Here is a 15,733-nt window from a genome sequence, read left to right as displayed (position 1 = left end):
CACTGAGCTCCAGCCTGTGACACAGAGCGAGACTCCATCTCTCTCGCTCTCTCTCTCTCTATATATATATATATATGCATATGCATACATAAATTATACGAGTGTGGTGGCACGGTAATCCCAGCTACTTGGTAGGCAGAGGCACAAAAATAGGTTGAACCTGGGAGGTAGAACTTGCCATGACCCAGGATCGCACCACTGCACTCCAGCCTGGGCGACAGAGCAAGACTGTCTCAAAACAAACAAACAAACAATATGTGGGCCGGGCGCAGTGGCTCATGCCTATAATTCTAGCACTTTGGGAGGCTGAGGCGGGCAGATCGCCTGAGGTCAGGAGTTCGAGACCAGCCTGGCCAACATGATGAAACCCGTCTCTACTAAAAATAAAAAATTAGCTGGACCTGGTGGCCCCTGCCTGTAGTCCCACCTACTTGGGAGGCTGAGGTAGGAGAATCGCTTGAACCTGGGAGGTGGAGGTTGCAGTTAACCGAGATCACACCACTGCACTCCAGCCTGGGTGACAGAGTGCGACTCCGTCTCGGGAATAAATAAATAAAATAAAACAATATGTGTTGAATGAATAAATTTAAGAGGAATGAGTAAGTTCCAAGAGGGGTAGAGCAGAGGCTTTCTGTTTTTTCTTGACTCTCTAGGTTCTAGAACCATGCCTGGCACACAGTAGGTGCTCAGCAAACACCGACCTGTAACACCCTGATGCTCCCTGGGCCTCCTGACCGCGCCCTGGACTGGGAGGCGGGGCCGGCCGGGCCCTCTCTGTGACGTCACAAAGGCCCCGCTATGCCTCTGGCCTTGACCCTTCTGCTGCTCTCGGGCCTGGGCGCCCCCGGAGGCTGGGGCTGCCTGCAGTGCGACCCCTCGGTGCTGGAGGCCCTGAGTCACCTGCGCTCCGCCCTCATCCCCAGTCGCTTCCAGTTGGAGCAGCTGCAGGCCCGCGCCGGGGCCGTGCTGATGGGCATGGAGGGGCCTTTCTTCCAGGACTACGCGCTGAACGCGTTTGTGGGGAGAGTGGGTGCGTGCTGGAAGTTGGGCAGCTGGGCTGGGCGAGGGATGCCGGAGACTACGCCCCCAAGAGGGGTCGGGGCCAGGCCTGGAGGGGGCGAGGTCACTTGACTCTCTGGGGGGCCCACTGGAGTGTCCTCTCCCTTCTCCCCCAGAGACAGATCAACTGGACCTTGTGGCGTCCTTTGTCAAGAACCAAACGCAGCACTTAATGGATAACTCTCTGAAAGGTAGGAGAGCCGAGGGAACGCCTGCTCCAGCATCCCTCTCCTTTCGGCCGGTCTGTACCACTTCCCTTGAATATAAAAATAAGAGGAAACACGCATGTAATGTAGCCTTGCTTTTTTTTTTTTTTTTTTTTTTTTTTAAGGCGCAGAGCCTCACTGTCGCCCTGGCTGGAGTGCAGTGGCGCCATCACAGCTCACTGCAGCCTCGACCTCCAGGGCTCCAGCAATCCTGCCGCCTCAGCCTCCCAAGTAGCTGGAACCACAGGCCTGTGCCACCACACCTGGCTAATTTTCTATTTTTTAATTTTTTGTAGAGACGGGGTCTCATTATATTGCCCAGGCTGGTCTCAAACTCCTGGCCTGGATAAATCCTCCTGCCTCAGCCTCCCAAAGTGCTGGGATTACAGGTGTGAGCCGCTGCACCTGATCGTAATCCAAGACACTCTTTTTTTTTTTTTTTTTTTTTTTTTTTAAGACAGTCTGGCCCTGTCTTCCAGGCTGGAGTGCAGTGCCACAATCTCTGCTCACTGCAGCTTCCGCCTGCCGGGTTCAAGCGATTTTCCTGCCTCAGCCTCCCAAGTAGCTGGGATTACAGGCACCCACCACCATGCCCGGCTAATTTTTATATTTTTAGTAGAGACGGGGTTTCACCATGTTGGCCAGGCTGTTCTCAAACTTCTGACCTCAAGTGATCTGCCCGCCTCGGCCTCCCAAAAGTGCTGGAATTATAGGCATGAGCCACCGTGCCAGCCAAACCAAGATACTCTTAACAGGCAGGATATTCCAAGGACATAGAGATTACCTTCTGTGAGCCAGGCATGAGCGAAATTTGTGTGTTGGGGGGGGTGGGGGGTGGGAACGTGCAGGGTTGGGACAACCCAGGCCTGCTCCGTTAATCCTTTATTGCCCAATAAAATATGTCAAATGGAGGGAAATACTAAGGAGGAAAAAAACAAAGCAAGGACCACGGAATAGCAAGTGCTGTGAGTAGGGGTGGGGATTGCGGCTTAAAGTAGGGCATCCAAGAAAGATGTCCCTGGAAAGGGAGCATGTGAGAAAAGACCTGAAGGGGAGAGGGAAGCAGCCATGACAGGGTCTGGGGGCAGAAGGGTGCAGGCAGAAAGAACAGCTGGTGGACTCTCTGAGATGGGACTATGTTTGGCATATTCACAGAACATCCAAGAAGGCCAGAGTGGAGTGAGAAGGCGACATTGTCTCTGTGGAAGATGAGATCTTAGAGTTAAGGGGAGGGAATGGGTGTTTTGAATATTGAACAAACAGGATTTGTTGCCAGTCATGCTGACAAATTGCACTATAAGAAAAAGAAAGGCGTCGGCCGGGCGCGGTGGCTCACGCCTGTAATCCCAGCACTTTGGGAGGCCAAGGCGGACGGATCATGAGCAGGAGATTGAGACCATCCTGGCGAACATGGTGAAACCCGGTCTCTACTAAAAATACAAAAAATTAGCCGGGCGTGGTGGCGGGCACCTGTAGTCCCAGCTACTAGTGAGGCTGAGGCAGGAGAATGGTGGGAACCAGGGAGGCGGAGCTTGCAGTGAGCCGAGATCAGGCCACTGTACTCCAGCCTGGGCAACAGAGCGAGACTCCATCTCAAAAAAAAAAAAGAAAAAGAAAGGCGTCAGCCTGGCGTGGTGGCTCAGGCCTATAATCCCAGCACTTTGAGAGGCTGAGACAGGTGGATCACCTGAGGTCGGGAGTTCGAGACCAGCCTGACCAAAATAGAGAAACACCATCTCTACTAAAAATACAAAATTAGCCGGCTGTGGTAGCACATTCCTGTAATCCCAGCTACTCAGGAGGTTGAGACAGAAGAATCTCTTGAACCCGGGAGGCAGAGGTTGTGGTGAGCTGAGATCGCCCCATTGCACTCCAGCCTGGGCCACAAGAGCAAAACTCCGTCTCACAAAAAAAAAAAAAAAAAGAAAGAAAGAAGAAAAGAAGGCCGGGCGCGGTGGCTCAAGCCTGTAATCCCAGCACTTTGGGAGGCTGAGACGGGCGGATCACAAGGTCAGGAGATCAAGACCACCCTGGCTAATACGGTGAAACCCCGTCTCTACTAAAGAATACAAAAAACTAGCCGGGCGACTAGGCAGGCGCCTGTAGTCCCAGCTACTTGGGAGGCGGAGGCAGGAGAATGGCGTAAATCTGGGAGGCGGAGCTTGCAGTGAGCTGAGATCCGGCCACCGCACTCCAGCCTGGGCGACAGAGCCAGACTCCGTCTCAAAAAAAAAAAAAAAAAAGAAGAAAAGAAAAAGAGAAAGTCGTCAAAGATAGCACCAAGGATTCTGAATTGAGCAATTAGAATCGTGACATACCTATTTACTAAGATGGAGTAGGCTTGGGAGATTGGGAGTAGGTCTGGAGGAGAATAACGAGGGTTCAGTTTTGGACTTAGTGGGTTTGAGATGCCTCTTAGACATCCAATTGGAGATCTTGACCAGATAGCTGGATATATAAATCCCACCTTCGTTGAGCCCCTTGGGCTAGTAATATAAATGTGGGGGGCATCTGTGTATAGAACAGCACCATCCAATAGAAATAGAATGTCAGCCACAAATAGGAGTCACATATGCAATTTTAAATTTAAATTTTAAATTTTCTAGTAGCGTGGTGGCTCACATCTCTAATCCCAGCACTTTGGGAGGCTGAGGCAGGTGGATCGCCTGAGGTCAGGAGTTCAAGACTAGCCTGGCCAACATGGTAAAACCCCATCTCTACTAAAAATACAAAAATTAGCCAGGTGTGGTGGTGGGTGCCTGTAATCCCAGCTACTCAGGAGGCTGAGGCAGAAGAATCACTTGAACCCAGAGGCAGAGTTTGCAGTGAGCAGAGATCACACCATTGCACTCCAGCCTGGGCAACAAGAGTGAAACTCCATCTCAGAAACAAAAATAAAATAAAATAAAATAAAAATTCTAGTAGCTGTGTTTTTAAAAAGGTAAACAGAAACAGATAAAATTAATTTTGATAATATATTTTAGTTAATCCAATATATAAAATATCACCATTTCAACATGTAATCCACATAGGAATTATCAATATATTTTACAGGTTTTTTGCACGATATCTTTACAATCCAGTGTACATTTTACACCTACAGCACATCTCAGTTCAGACTAGCCCATTTCAAGTGTTCAGTAGCCATGTGTGGCTAGTGGCTACCACACTGGACAGTGCAAGGCTAGGTAATATATTAAAGCCATATGGATTGAAATCATGAAGGAGTGAATGTAGACACAAAAAAGAAGAGGCCAGGCACGGTGGCTCACGCCTGTAATCCCAGCACTTTGGGAGGCCGAGGTGGGAGGATCACCTGAGGTCAGGAGTTTGAAACCAGCCTGGCCAACATGGCGAAACCCCATCTCTACTAAAAATACAAAAAATTAGCCGGGTGTGGTGGCACATGCCTGTAATCCCAGCTACTTGGGAGGCTGAGGGAGGAGAATCACTTGAACTTGGTAGGTGGAGGTTGTAGTGAGCCAAGATCAGACCACTACACTCCAGCCTGGGCAACAGAGTGAGACTCCGTTTCAAAAAAAAAAAAAAGAGGAGAAGAGAGATCAAATTCACTTGCCAGATGAGGAAGGTGAGGCCAAGGAAGGATGGCTTTGCCTAGGCCCCACAGTGAATCAGAATATAGATGCAGGATCTCCCCGGCCATAGATTTGCCCAGGAGACCCTTTGTAATCCTGGTTTTGGTTACCCCTTATAAATGAAGAGGAGCTTCCTCATATCTTCTCCTGGAAGCTGCAGGTAGTGGGGTGGGCTTTCTGGGTGCCTCCCACCCCACAGAGATCTCTTCCTCTCCTCAGATGAGCCTTTGCTGGAAGAGTTGGTGACCCTCAGGGCGAATGTGATCAAGGAACTCAAGAAAGTTTTAATTTCACATCAATTAAAAGGTGCAGCATATCTCTCCACCAATCCCCTCTCCCCTTCTCCCTTGATCTCTTGATCCACTTTTACCACTTTTTCTCCCAAACCAAACTCCTTCTTCACCTCTCCTATAACTCAGCCTTCTTCATCTCTCCCCAGTCTTCCCCTTCTGTCCTTTCCCAGCCTCACTCCTTACCTGCTCTCCTGATCCCTCGCCAATTAAATTATCAAGTTACCATCCCAATTTAACTCACCTCAGCAATTTTCTCTTGCAGCCTGCAACCCCAAACTTTGCCGTGAGTTCTGGATCATCTCTCTCTCCCTTCTTTACGCTCCTAACCCCCTTCGCCCTGTCTCCCCAAATCAAGCCTGGCTACCTCTCCTTACTCCATTTGGCAGTTTCCTTACCCCAAAGCCATGGAACCTAGGGAGATTTGCTTTTTAAAGGTTTATGAAAATAACGACTATCTGCAAAACAACGTTTTGAAGGTATGTAAGTCACGATAAGATAGGCTATGTTGTATTAACAAATAAACCCTCACATCTCAGTGGTTTAATACAACAAAGCTTTATTTTTATTTCACCCAAATTTCACTGAGAGTTGAGTGGCAGTCCAGGTGGTGACTCAGGGATCCAGGCTATACACACGTGGCAGCTTCTAAGCATGCTTCAAACGGAAAAGCAATAGAAATCACACTGAGAGTTTTATAGCCAAGCCTGGAAGAGACACACATGATCCTGCTGACTTTCCATTGTCCAGGACTAGGTCACAAGGTCACAATTTACTGAAAGGCACCCTGGGAAATGTAGTCCTCCTGTATGGCACCAGTAGAGGAGGACACAGTGTGCCCAAAGAGGGGACATCTCACCAGTGTCTGCAAAGGTGGCTCCAAATTAGAAAAAGAAAAGTGCAAACTCAGAATTTACAAATGTTTAATTAAATGTCCACAAACAGAATGCTGAATCTACTGGATGACTGCAACTGAATTGAACTCTTCAATGATTATATAACAATTATTTTTTATGTGAATTGTCAGTGCATTTTGCTCGGTTCCTCTGCTGGGCAGTGGAATCTCTGAAATTTAGGAGAGCCAAGGGACCCCATCTCCTCTTTCTCCTTCTTCCTTCCCACGCTTGCCAGTCCTCTGGTATCTGCCCTTGTCTTATTTCTCCCTTTCCCCTTGCCTAGGCTGGCTAAAAGAAGAGGTGTTGGACTGTTTACATTGCCAGAGGATCAGACCCCAGTGTATCCACAAAAAGTACTGCTTTGGTAAGCTTCTGGGGGTTGGGGAAGACATGGGACAGGCGTGCGAGAGATTAAGACAGCCATGACCCACTAAATATGGGTTTCAAGGCTCCCACATGTAGCCTCGAATCCTGCCCTAACCATTTACTTAGAGTGTGGCCCAGAAGTTGCTTCTGTATTCTGAAATTCACTTTCCTCCATCTGGTAAATGGAAAGACTCCCCGGAACTTTAGAATGCCCCTAGCACCAGAATGGCAGGTGCCAGAAAAACATTTTCTTCTTAGCCGTTGCTGTACCTGGGGAATTTGGAAGGCTGTGCTGAATTCACTCATTCATTCTTTCATAAATCTAAAAAAATGCATTCTTTTTTTTTTTTTCAGACAGAGTTTCGCTCTTGTTGACAGGCTGGAGTGCAATGGTGCGATCTTGGCTCACCGCAACCTCTGCCTCCCAGGTTCAAGCAATTCTCCTGCCTTAGCGTCCCGAGTAGCTGCGATTACAGGCATGCGCCACCATGCCCAGCTAATTTTGTATTTTTAGTAGAGACGGGGTTTCTCCATGTTGAGGCTGGTCTCGAACTCCTGACCTCAGGTGATCCACCTGCCTCGGTCTCCCAAAGTGCTGGGATTACAGGCGTGAGCCACTGTGCCCAACTTTTTTTTTTTTTTTTTTTTTTTGAGATGAAGTCTCACTCTGTTGCCCAGGCTGGAGTGCAGTGGCGCAATCTCGGCTCACTGCAAGCTCCGCCTCCCAGGTTCACATCATTCTCCTGCCTCAGCCTCACTAGTAGCTGGGACTACAGGTGCCCGCCACCACGCCCGGCTAATTTTTTGTATTTTTAGTAGAGACGGGGTTTCACCGTGTTAGCCTGATGGTCTCGATCTCCTGACCTCGTGATCTGCCTGCCTTGGCCTCCCAAAGTACTGGGATTACAGGTGTGAGCCACTGCACATGGCTTTTTTTTTTTTTTTTTTTTTTTTTTTGAGATAGAGTCTCGCCCAGGCTGGAGTGCATTGGTACCATCTTGGCTCACTGCAACCTCTGCCTCCCAGGTTCAAGTGATTCCCCTGCCTCAGCCTCCCAAATAGCTGGGACTACAAGTATGCACCACCATACCCGGTTAATTTTTGTATTTTTAGTAGAGATGGGGTTTCACCATGTTGGCCAGCCTGGTCTCAAACTCCTGACCTCAGGTGATCCACTCAGCCTCCCAAAGTGCCATGATTAAAAGCATGAGCCACCATGCCCAGCCTAAAAAACATATATTCTCATAACAGAAAGAATAATACAAAGAGGCAGGACACGCAGTGGCTCACACCTGTAATCCCAGCACTTTGGGAGGCCGAGGCAGGCAGATCACAAGGTCAGGAGTTCGTGACCAGCCTGGCCAACATAGTGAAACCCCGTCTCTACTAAAATAACAAAAAATTACCCTGGCATGGTGGCGGGCATCTGTAATTCCAGCTACTCAGGAGGCTGAGGCAGGAGAGTCGCTTGAATCTAGGAGGTGGAGGCTGCAGTGAGCCAAGATCGCACCATTGCACTCCAGCTTGGGTGACAATGCGAGACTCCATCTCAAAAAAAAAAAAAAACAATGGTACAATGAATCCACATATATCTATCCACATATATCTATCTATTGAATAGTCATGCTGGATCTTTTCACATGCTGCTCCCTCTCTCTGTCACACTGTTCCAATCACTTCTTAAGTCAGGTCTCAAAGGTCACTTCCTCAGACAGGCCTCTCTGATCATAATCTCAGAAGTAGCACTTACTATCAAATTATGTTAACAATGAACATTCTTCCACATTTATTTCACCTACTTTATTCTTTGCCATAGTATCTTAAAAGAAATCACAGACACTATGCCCCATACATAGAATGTACCTCTAAAAATAAAGACATTTTCCTAAGCAGCCACAATGTCGTTACCACACCCACCAAACCGAGCAATGATTCCTCAATGTCAAATTCCAGGTCCCACTGTCAACTTCCCTAATTGTCCCCAGAATATTTTTCACAGTTGATTTGTTCAAACCAGGATCCAATGAAAGGACTTCTTATATCATTCAATTGTTAGGTTTTTCACTTCTTTTTAAAATCTAGAACAGTTTTGTTCTGTTTTGTTTTTAGACTGGGTCTTACCATGTTGGCCAGGCTGGTCTCAAAACTCCTGGGCTCAAGTGATTGGCCCACCTCGGCCTCCCAAAGTGCTAGGATTACAGGCATGAGCCACTGCACCCGACCTAGAACAGTTTCTCTTACCAGTTTTGTTTTGTTTTTTGTTTTTTTGCCTCCATGACATTGGCATTGAAAAAGAAGGGAGTGTGTCCTCTAGGGTGTCCCACTTTTGGATTTGCTTGTTTGCTTCCTTTGGCTGGTATTTGGTGACAACAAATATTTTGAGCACGCTACGATGTCCCAAACTGAGGAACAGTGGAATGGGAGACAGATGTAGTTCCTGCCCTCATGGAGCCCACATTTTAATGGGGCCAGAGGTTAGACTAGGGTTTCGCAACCTCAGCACTGTTGAGATATGGAGCTGGATCATTCTTTGTTAGCGACGCTGTCCTGGTTATTGTGGGATGTTTAGCAGCATCCCTAGCTTCGATCCACGAGATGCCAGTAGCATCTCCCTCCCCATTATGACCATCAGAAATGTCCCTAGACATTTCCAAATGTCCCCTGAGCGACAAAATTATCCCTGATTGACAACCACTGGGTTAGATGGTAATTACATGAACAGATAAACAGGCTGGATTCAGGTGGCAATAGTGTTCTAATGAAAACAGAATGGTTTGGTAAATAGTGCCTCGGGGGAGGCTGCTACTTTAGAAAGTACAGATGTAGGCCCGGCGCGGTGGCTCATGCCTGTAATCCCAGTACTTTGGGAAGCCGAGGTAGGTGAATCACGAGGTCAGGAGATCGAGACCATCCTGGCTAACATGGTGAAACCCCATCTCTTCTAAAAATACAAAAAAGTTAGCCGGGCATGGTGGCGGGCACTTGTAGTCCCAGCTACTCAGGAGGCTGAGGCAGGAGAATGGTGTGAACCCAGGAGGCAGAGCTTGCAGTGAGCTGAAATTGAGCCACTGCACTCCAGCCTGGGCAACAGAGCAAGACTCCGTCTCAAAAAAAAAAAAAAAAAAAAAAAAAGAAAGAAAGTACAGATGTAGGTCCCCTCTAAAGAGGTGACTTTTGAAAGCTGAAGGAAGTAAGCAAGTGATGGGAACAGTGTCAGTGACAGAGGGAACAGCACATGCAAAGATCCAACATGATTAAGCAACAAGTAGGAGAAGGCCAGTGTGGCCAGAGCCCAGTGAATGAAAGAGAATAGTAGGGTGGCAATGGCCAGGTCACGTGGGAACCAGATGGTGCAGGGCTTGCTAGAGAGCATGTGAGAACTTGAGTTTTTATTCTGAGATGGGGGGCCATGGAGTAGCAGGAAGACTCTGAGCGCAGGGAGCCGACTTAGGTTTTAACAGCGCCTCCCGGAGGCCATGTGAGGAACTGTGGGAGGAGGAGTCAAGGGAGCCCCCTAAGAGAAGCCTTGGGCTGGGGTTGGACCCGCTTGGTAGCCGTGGAGGTAGATTGGATTCTGCCTACAGTTTGAAGGTCAAGCCAAGAGGCTTTGCTGATAGAAGGAAAGAGTTGGTGGTGGGTGGTAAGTGGAAGATGCAGAAAGCAACTCCCAAGGCCACCTTCAGGGTCAACAGCTAAGATGTAGCAACTAAGACATTCATCTTGTGAAACTGTTGCATTTTGCACCTCCGTCTCACGTGCACAGTGTCTCTGGGTTTTTTGTTGTTGTTTTTCCTGAGACGGAGTCTCGCTCTGTCACCCAGGCTGGAGTGCAGTGGCCAGATCTCAGCTCACTGCAAGCTCCGCCTCCCGGGTTCCTGCCATTCTCCTGTCTCAGCCTCCCGAGTAGCTGGGACTACAGGCGCCCACCACCTCGCCCGGCTAGCTTTTTGTATTTTTTAGTAGAGACGGGGTTTCACCGTGTTAGCCAGGATGGTCTCGATCTCCTGACCTCGTGATCCGCCCGTCTCGGCCTCCCAAAGTGCTGGGATTACAGGCTTGAGCCACCGCCGTCTCTGTTTTTTTTTGTTTTTGTTTTTGTTTTCTGAGACAGGGTCTTGGTTCGTGCCCCAGGCTGGGGTGCAGTGACACAGTCATGGCTCACAGGAGCCTCAACCTCCTGTGTTCCAGCAGTCCTCCCTCCTCAGCCTCCTGAACTGCTGGGACTACAGGCACGTGCCACCATATCTAGCTAATTTTTTCTTTTTTGTAGAGATAGGATCTCACAGCCCACGCTGACTTGAACTCCTGGGCTCACGTGATCCTCCTGCCTCAGCCTCCCAAAGTACTGGGATTATAGGTGCGAGCTCACCATGCCTGGCCATTGTATCTGTACCTTTTGGTTTTGGGTCAAACTTCCTAAGTCCTCACCCCACCCCATCCCATCAAATGAAATGCTTTTAGAACTAGCCTCTCACTGTAACTGTGATAACTGTGGTATGCAGGGTAGACTGTCAACTCCATGAGGCCAGTTTGCCAGCTTGGTTCCCAGTTGTATCCCAAGTGCCTACAATGGTGCCTGAGACAGAGCATTAGAGGAATGGATAAATGGAGAGTCAGATCCCAGCAGAGGGCAGGGAACAAATAGGAAGAGAGAGCGCCCCACCCCCACCCCTGCTCCAGGCTGCTGAATGAACAGGTGGGGTGGGTATGAGGCTAAGGAGGGGTGGTGACTTGGAGGTCGGGGCTGTTTTCCTACCCGTTCCAGTCGACCGGCAACCCCGCGTGGCCCTGCAGTACCAGATGGACAACAAATACCTGAGGAACCAGGCGCTGTTGGGCATCCTCATTTCTGTGTCTCTGGCTATCTTTATGTTCATGGTCATCGTGGTCTCGTGAGTCATCCTTGCCCCCTCCTCAGTCCCCCGTGGGACCCCGTGAGCCCCGCAACAATGGCAACTCCCTGGATGGGTCACTGTGTATTTTGGGAGTCTCCTTTTCAGACACTTTAGTCTCTATCTCTCTTTTTCTCTCTCTCTCTCCTCCCTCTTCTCCCTCCCGCCCCCCACCCCCGTACCATTCTCTCATCTGTACTTCTGTCTGTCTGTCTTTCTCATTTCCCCTTTTCTCCACCTCTGGGTCACATTACAACCTTCCCGGGTCCTCAGCACTTTTGCCTTTGTGGGCCTCTTCTTACACTAAAAACAAACCAAAACCAAAAAAACCCTAAAAGTGATGTTTTGTGGATTCCTTGGTAGAAAGACAAATATCATCCAAGTTGGATTAATTATGTTCTATTCGTCGTCATCATAATTACTGTTATATTCATCTTCTTCTGGCTTTCAAAGATACTACAGTGAAAACATTTCCATGGACCCCAGGCCCTGTGCCTAGGGAGGAAGTGGCCCTCACCTTCCTCTCCCCCTCTAAGTTTATCTCCCTGTCTCTTTCTGCTTGTGCCCCCACCCCGAGCCCCTTCTCTGGCCCCTGTCTTCCCCTCTCTGTCTCAATTTCTCTCTCTCTCTCTCTCTCTCTGCCTCCTCCAAGTGTCCCATTAATCTCCTTTCCCTAACGCCTCCGTTTCTTCATCTGCAAAAAGGGAGTAATGCCACCACCTCCCACTGGGGGGTGTGATGAGCAGTGAATCAGTGAATGCTCTTTTTTTCTTAAATTTTTTTTTTTTTTTCTTGAAACGGAGTTTTGCTCTGTGGCCCAGGCTAGAGGGCAGTGGCGTGATCTTGCGACCTTGGCTCACTGCAACCTCCGCTTCCCAGGTTCAAGCGATTCTCCTGCCTCAGCCTCCCGAGTAACTGGGACTACAGGTGCCCGTCGCCATGCCGACTAATTTTTGTATTTTCAGTAGAGATGGGGTTTCGCTACGTTGGCCAGGCTGGTCTCAAACTCCTGTCCTCAGGTGATCCATCCGCTTTGTCCTCCCAAAGTGCTGGGATTACAGGCTTGAGCCACCGCGCCCATAGTGAACGCTCTTAATAACACTTAGCGCATGGGGAGTGCTCCCTGCAGGCCAGCTCTCACTGTGAACTTGCTCAGCCTCTCTTCCAACTCTCTCTCCTCATTTCTCTGTCTCCCTGTGTATTCATTTCCTATTGCTGCTGTAACATCACCACCAACTGGGTGACTTAAAGCAAAAGAAATGTATTCTCTGGGTTCTGAAAGCAGAAGTCTGAAATCAAGGGGTTGGCAAAGTTGGTTCCTTCCGCAGCCTCTGAGAATGAATCCACCCCACGTCTGTGTCCTAGCTGCTGGTGGCTGCTGGCACTCCTTGGCTCCCTTCTAATCCCTGCCTCTGTCTTCACATGGCTTTGTTTCCTGTGTGTCCGTCTCAAATCTCCCTCTCCTTTCTCTTCTAAGGACACCTGTCTTTAGATGTAGGGCCCATCCTAAATCTCATGTCACCTTAACTTAATTACATCTGCAAAGACCGTGTTTCCAATTAAGGTCACATTCCCAGATACTAGGAGTTGGGACTTGGATATATCTTTGGGTTGGGTGACACAGTGTAGCCCACTATACCTGCTTCCACTATACCCTGTCTCTTCCTTATCTCTCTCCATTTCTGCCTGTGTCTCCTCTTGTCTTTTTAGACTCTTTCTGTTCCCACATTTTACCGTCACCCCTGGTCCCAACTTTTCTCTCCTCTCTCCTCACCAACTCCGATTGGCAGAGAACCTGAAAATCTGCCCAGATACCCATGACATGACTGGATGAGCCAAATCAGGCCAAAGATTGGAGGGAAGTTATGGGAGGGAAGTTATGGGTCCTTTGATCTGGAGGAGCCTGAAATTCTCATTCTAATCTACAGGCTTTTTCTCTCTCACCAGGGCTTGTACATACAGACAAAACCGAAAACTCCTGCTGCAGTAGGACAGTGGTTTGGGGGTAAGGAGAAAGGAAAATTAATAAAATTGGTGACAAATCCATCAATGTCTCTGTCCGTTTCCTGGGGACCCTCCCCCTAGTTGGTGTCCGGCTCTGTTTCTCTACCTAACTGGATGCTCCTCAAAAGCTGGGACCAGATCCCACTCATCTGTAGACACCCATTATCCTAATACAAAGTAGAAGTGACTTGGACCTTCAAAAAGGATGGACAGCATATTGTAAGGGTTTGAAGGGACAATCATTTCTCCTCTGGGAAGGAAATGCATCTGAAAGGACATGACTCAGTGCAACGCTCGAGGATGGTTAAACAGAGGAAGAGTGGTGGTCAATGTGAAAGGCACAGGTTTTCTTCTCTATCTGAACTACAATTCTTCACCCTCTGTGCACCTGAATACTAGATTCGGATACTTTTTTTTTTTTTTTTTTTGGAGACGGAGTCCTGCTCTGTCGCCCAGGTTTGGAGTGCAGTGGCATGATCTCAGCTCACTGCAACCTCTGCCTCCCGGTTTCAAGCTATTATCCTGCCTCAAGACTCCGGAGTAGCTGGAATTACAGGCATGCGCCACCACGCCCAGCTAATTTTTGTATTTTTAGTAGAGACGGGGTTTCACTATGTTGGCCAGGCAGGTCTCGAACTCCTGACCTCAAGTTATCCGCCCGCCTCGGCCTCTCAAAATGCTGGGATTACAGGCAAGAGCTACCGCGCCCGGCCGAGCGCGACTTCTGATTGGTCAAAACCTTGACTTCTCTGTTCCAGCCATCGGTTGCCAAGATACCATTTTGGCACATGCGCAGTACGTGTGCCTTGAATGAGCAGGTTTGAAGAGGTAGAGCACGGGCGTCAACCTCTGAAATTGATCTGGCTACAACCGGAAGGACTCTGGGAATGGTAGTTTACGGACTCAGCCTGCGCAGGCGCACTGTCCTACGCGGCATTGGCGCTTACTTACTCTGCGTTGAAAGTACGCGCTAACCAGGCCCTAGTGTCTGGGCCTCTCTATATCTGTGAACTGCTCCCTCCTCTTTTTCTCGACTCCGCGCCTCCGCAGGGAGCCGGCTTCAGTCTCCTGGGGACGTGGCCGGGCGACGGAACGCTGGTTGCCATGACGACTCTCTTCCTAGTGCGCGCTACGTCACCGTCACCTGTGCGCTGGCCGGGGACGTGACTACCGCAGATGCGTCAGAGGTAAACCTTGACTTCACGCGCACCTCTGAACTGGTAGCCAGACTGCAGCACCTGGGAAAAACTCAAGTTTGAGGGTCGCAAACTAGTGGTCCCAGAATGCTTTTTGCTTGGCCAGTAGTGAGCAGTGTTGTGAGTTTCTTTGTTTTGACGTCTTTATGCTGCAGGTCCAGACATTTCCTCAGATTCCTGGAAATTTCCTGGGAGAAGTGCGGAATAAACAGATAATTAAGACTTACATAAATTATTGCGTGATGAGACTGGAGCGAGAGAGGCGGACAGTTACAGAGAATTACAACACGGCGGTTAGCACATAGCCCTGTAGGATCTAAGATACTGGAATGTTCCTGTGCGAACCCGAGAGAGCCAGTTGCCAGCTCCTTCTGAGCTCGGTGGAAATCAGAGAAAGTTTACTGCAGGAGAGGCTGTAAGAACTTGTTCTTGTAAGAAAAGTAGGTGTTTTCCGAAAGCAGTCGTGGGAAAAGGTGGAAGGAAGAGCAAACAAAGTCACAGTTGGGGCCGGGCGCGGTGGCTCACGCCTGTAATCCCAGCACTTTGGGAGGCCGAGGCGGGCAGATCACCAGGTCAAGAGATCAAGACCATCCTGGCCAACACGGTGAAACCCCGTCTCTAGTAAAAAATACAAAAGTTAGCAGGACGTGTTGGTGAAAACCCGTCTCTAGAAAAATATAAAAGTTAGCAGGGCGTGGTGGCGTGCGTCTATGGAGGCTGAGGCAGGAAAATCGCTTGAACCCGGGAGGCGGAGGTTTCAGTGAGCCGAGATCGTGCCACTGCACTCCAGCTTGGCGATAGAGTGAGACTCCGTCTTGAGCCACCGTGCCTGGCCTAACGCGTTTTTAATAATAGCAAACACGGCCGGGCGCGGTGGCTCAAGCCTGTAATCCCTGCACTTTGGGAGGCCCAGACGGGCGGATCACGAGATCAGGAGATCGAGACCATCCTGGCTAACACGGTGAAACCCCGTCTCTACTAAAAAAAATACAAAAAACGAGCCGGGCGAGGTGGCGGGCGCCTATAGTCCCAGCTACTCGGGAGGCTGAGGCAGGAGAATGGCGTAAACCCGGGAGGCGGAGCTTGCAGTGAGCTGAGATCCGGCCACTGCACTCCAGCCTGGGGAACACAGTGAGACTCCGCCTCAAAAAAAAAAAAAAAAATAGCAAACACTTACATGGTATTTTCTATCTGTCACATACTGTTCTAATGGCTTTACTTCTGTCTA

The 15,733-nt window shown here is 49.2% G+C and overlaps 1 protein-coding gene across 2 annotated transcripts; it reads left to right on the top strand.

Moving 5' to 3' along the window:
- Window positions 1-712: 712 nt before the first annotated feature.
- Window positions 713-13,351, top strand: IZUMO2 (IZUMO family member 2). Of its 2 annotated transcripts, none has more exons than XM_010369534.1 (7): window positions 713-1,030; window positions 1,176-1,250; window positions 5,081-5,167; window positions 5,417-5,437; window positions 6,331-6,411; window positions 11,179-11,305; window positions 13,253-13,351. In XM_010369534.1, the coding sequence occupies exons 1-7, from the start codon at window positions 799-801 to the stop codon at window positions 13,293-13,295; spliced, it is 666 nt and encodes a 221-aa protein (XP_010367836.1). In that variant the 5' UTR covers window positions 713-798; the 3' UTR covers window positions 13,296-13,351. The 2 variants fall into 2 exon arrangements, with proteins under 2 accessions (XP_010367836.1, XP_030769153.1); XM_030913293.1 differs by lacking the exon at window positions 13,253-13,351 and adding an exon at window positions 12,105-12,220 and having other exon boundaries at window positions 799-1,030; window positions 11,179-11,307.
- Window positions 13,352-15,733: the final 2,382 nt, after the last annotated feature.

This window comes from Rhinopithecus roxellana, chromosome 12 (assembly GCF_007565055.1).
Source record: "Rhinopithecus roxellana isolate Shanxi Qingling chromosome 12, ASM756505v1, whole genome shotgun sequence".
In the NCBI taxonomy this organism is placed as follows: Eukaryota; Metazoa; Chordata; class Mammalia; order Primates; family Cercopithecidae; genus Rhinopithecus; species Rhinopithecus roxellana.
The sequence above is the reverse complement of the archived record's forward strand: the minus strand, read 5'-3'. Positions and strand labels throughout refer to the sequence as shown.

Coding starts and splice junctions, on each gene's coding strand:
- IZUMO2 (XM_030913293.1), top strand. CDS start 799: ATGCCTCTGGCCTTGACCCTTCTGCTGCTCTCGGGCCTGGGCGCCCCC. Junction 5,438..6,330: donor CTGCAACCCCAAACTTTGCC/GTGAGTTCTGGA, acceptor CCCCTTGCCTAG/GCTGGCTAAAAGAAGAGGTG. Junction 6,412..11,178: donor CCACAAAAAGTACTGCTTTG/GTAAGCTTCTGG, acceptor TACCCGTTCCAG/TCGACCGGCAACCCCGCGTG.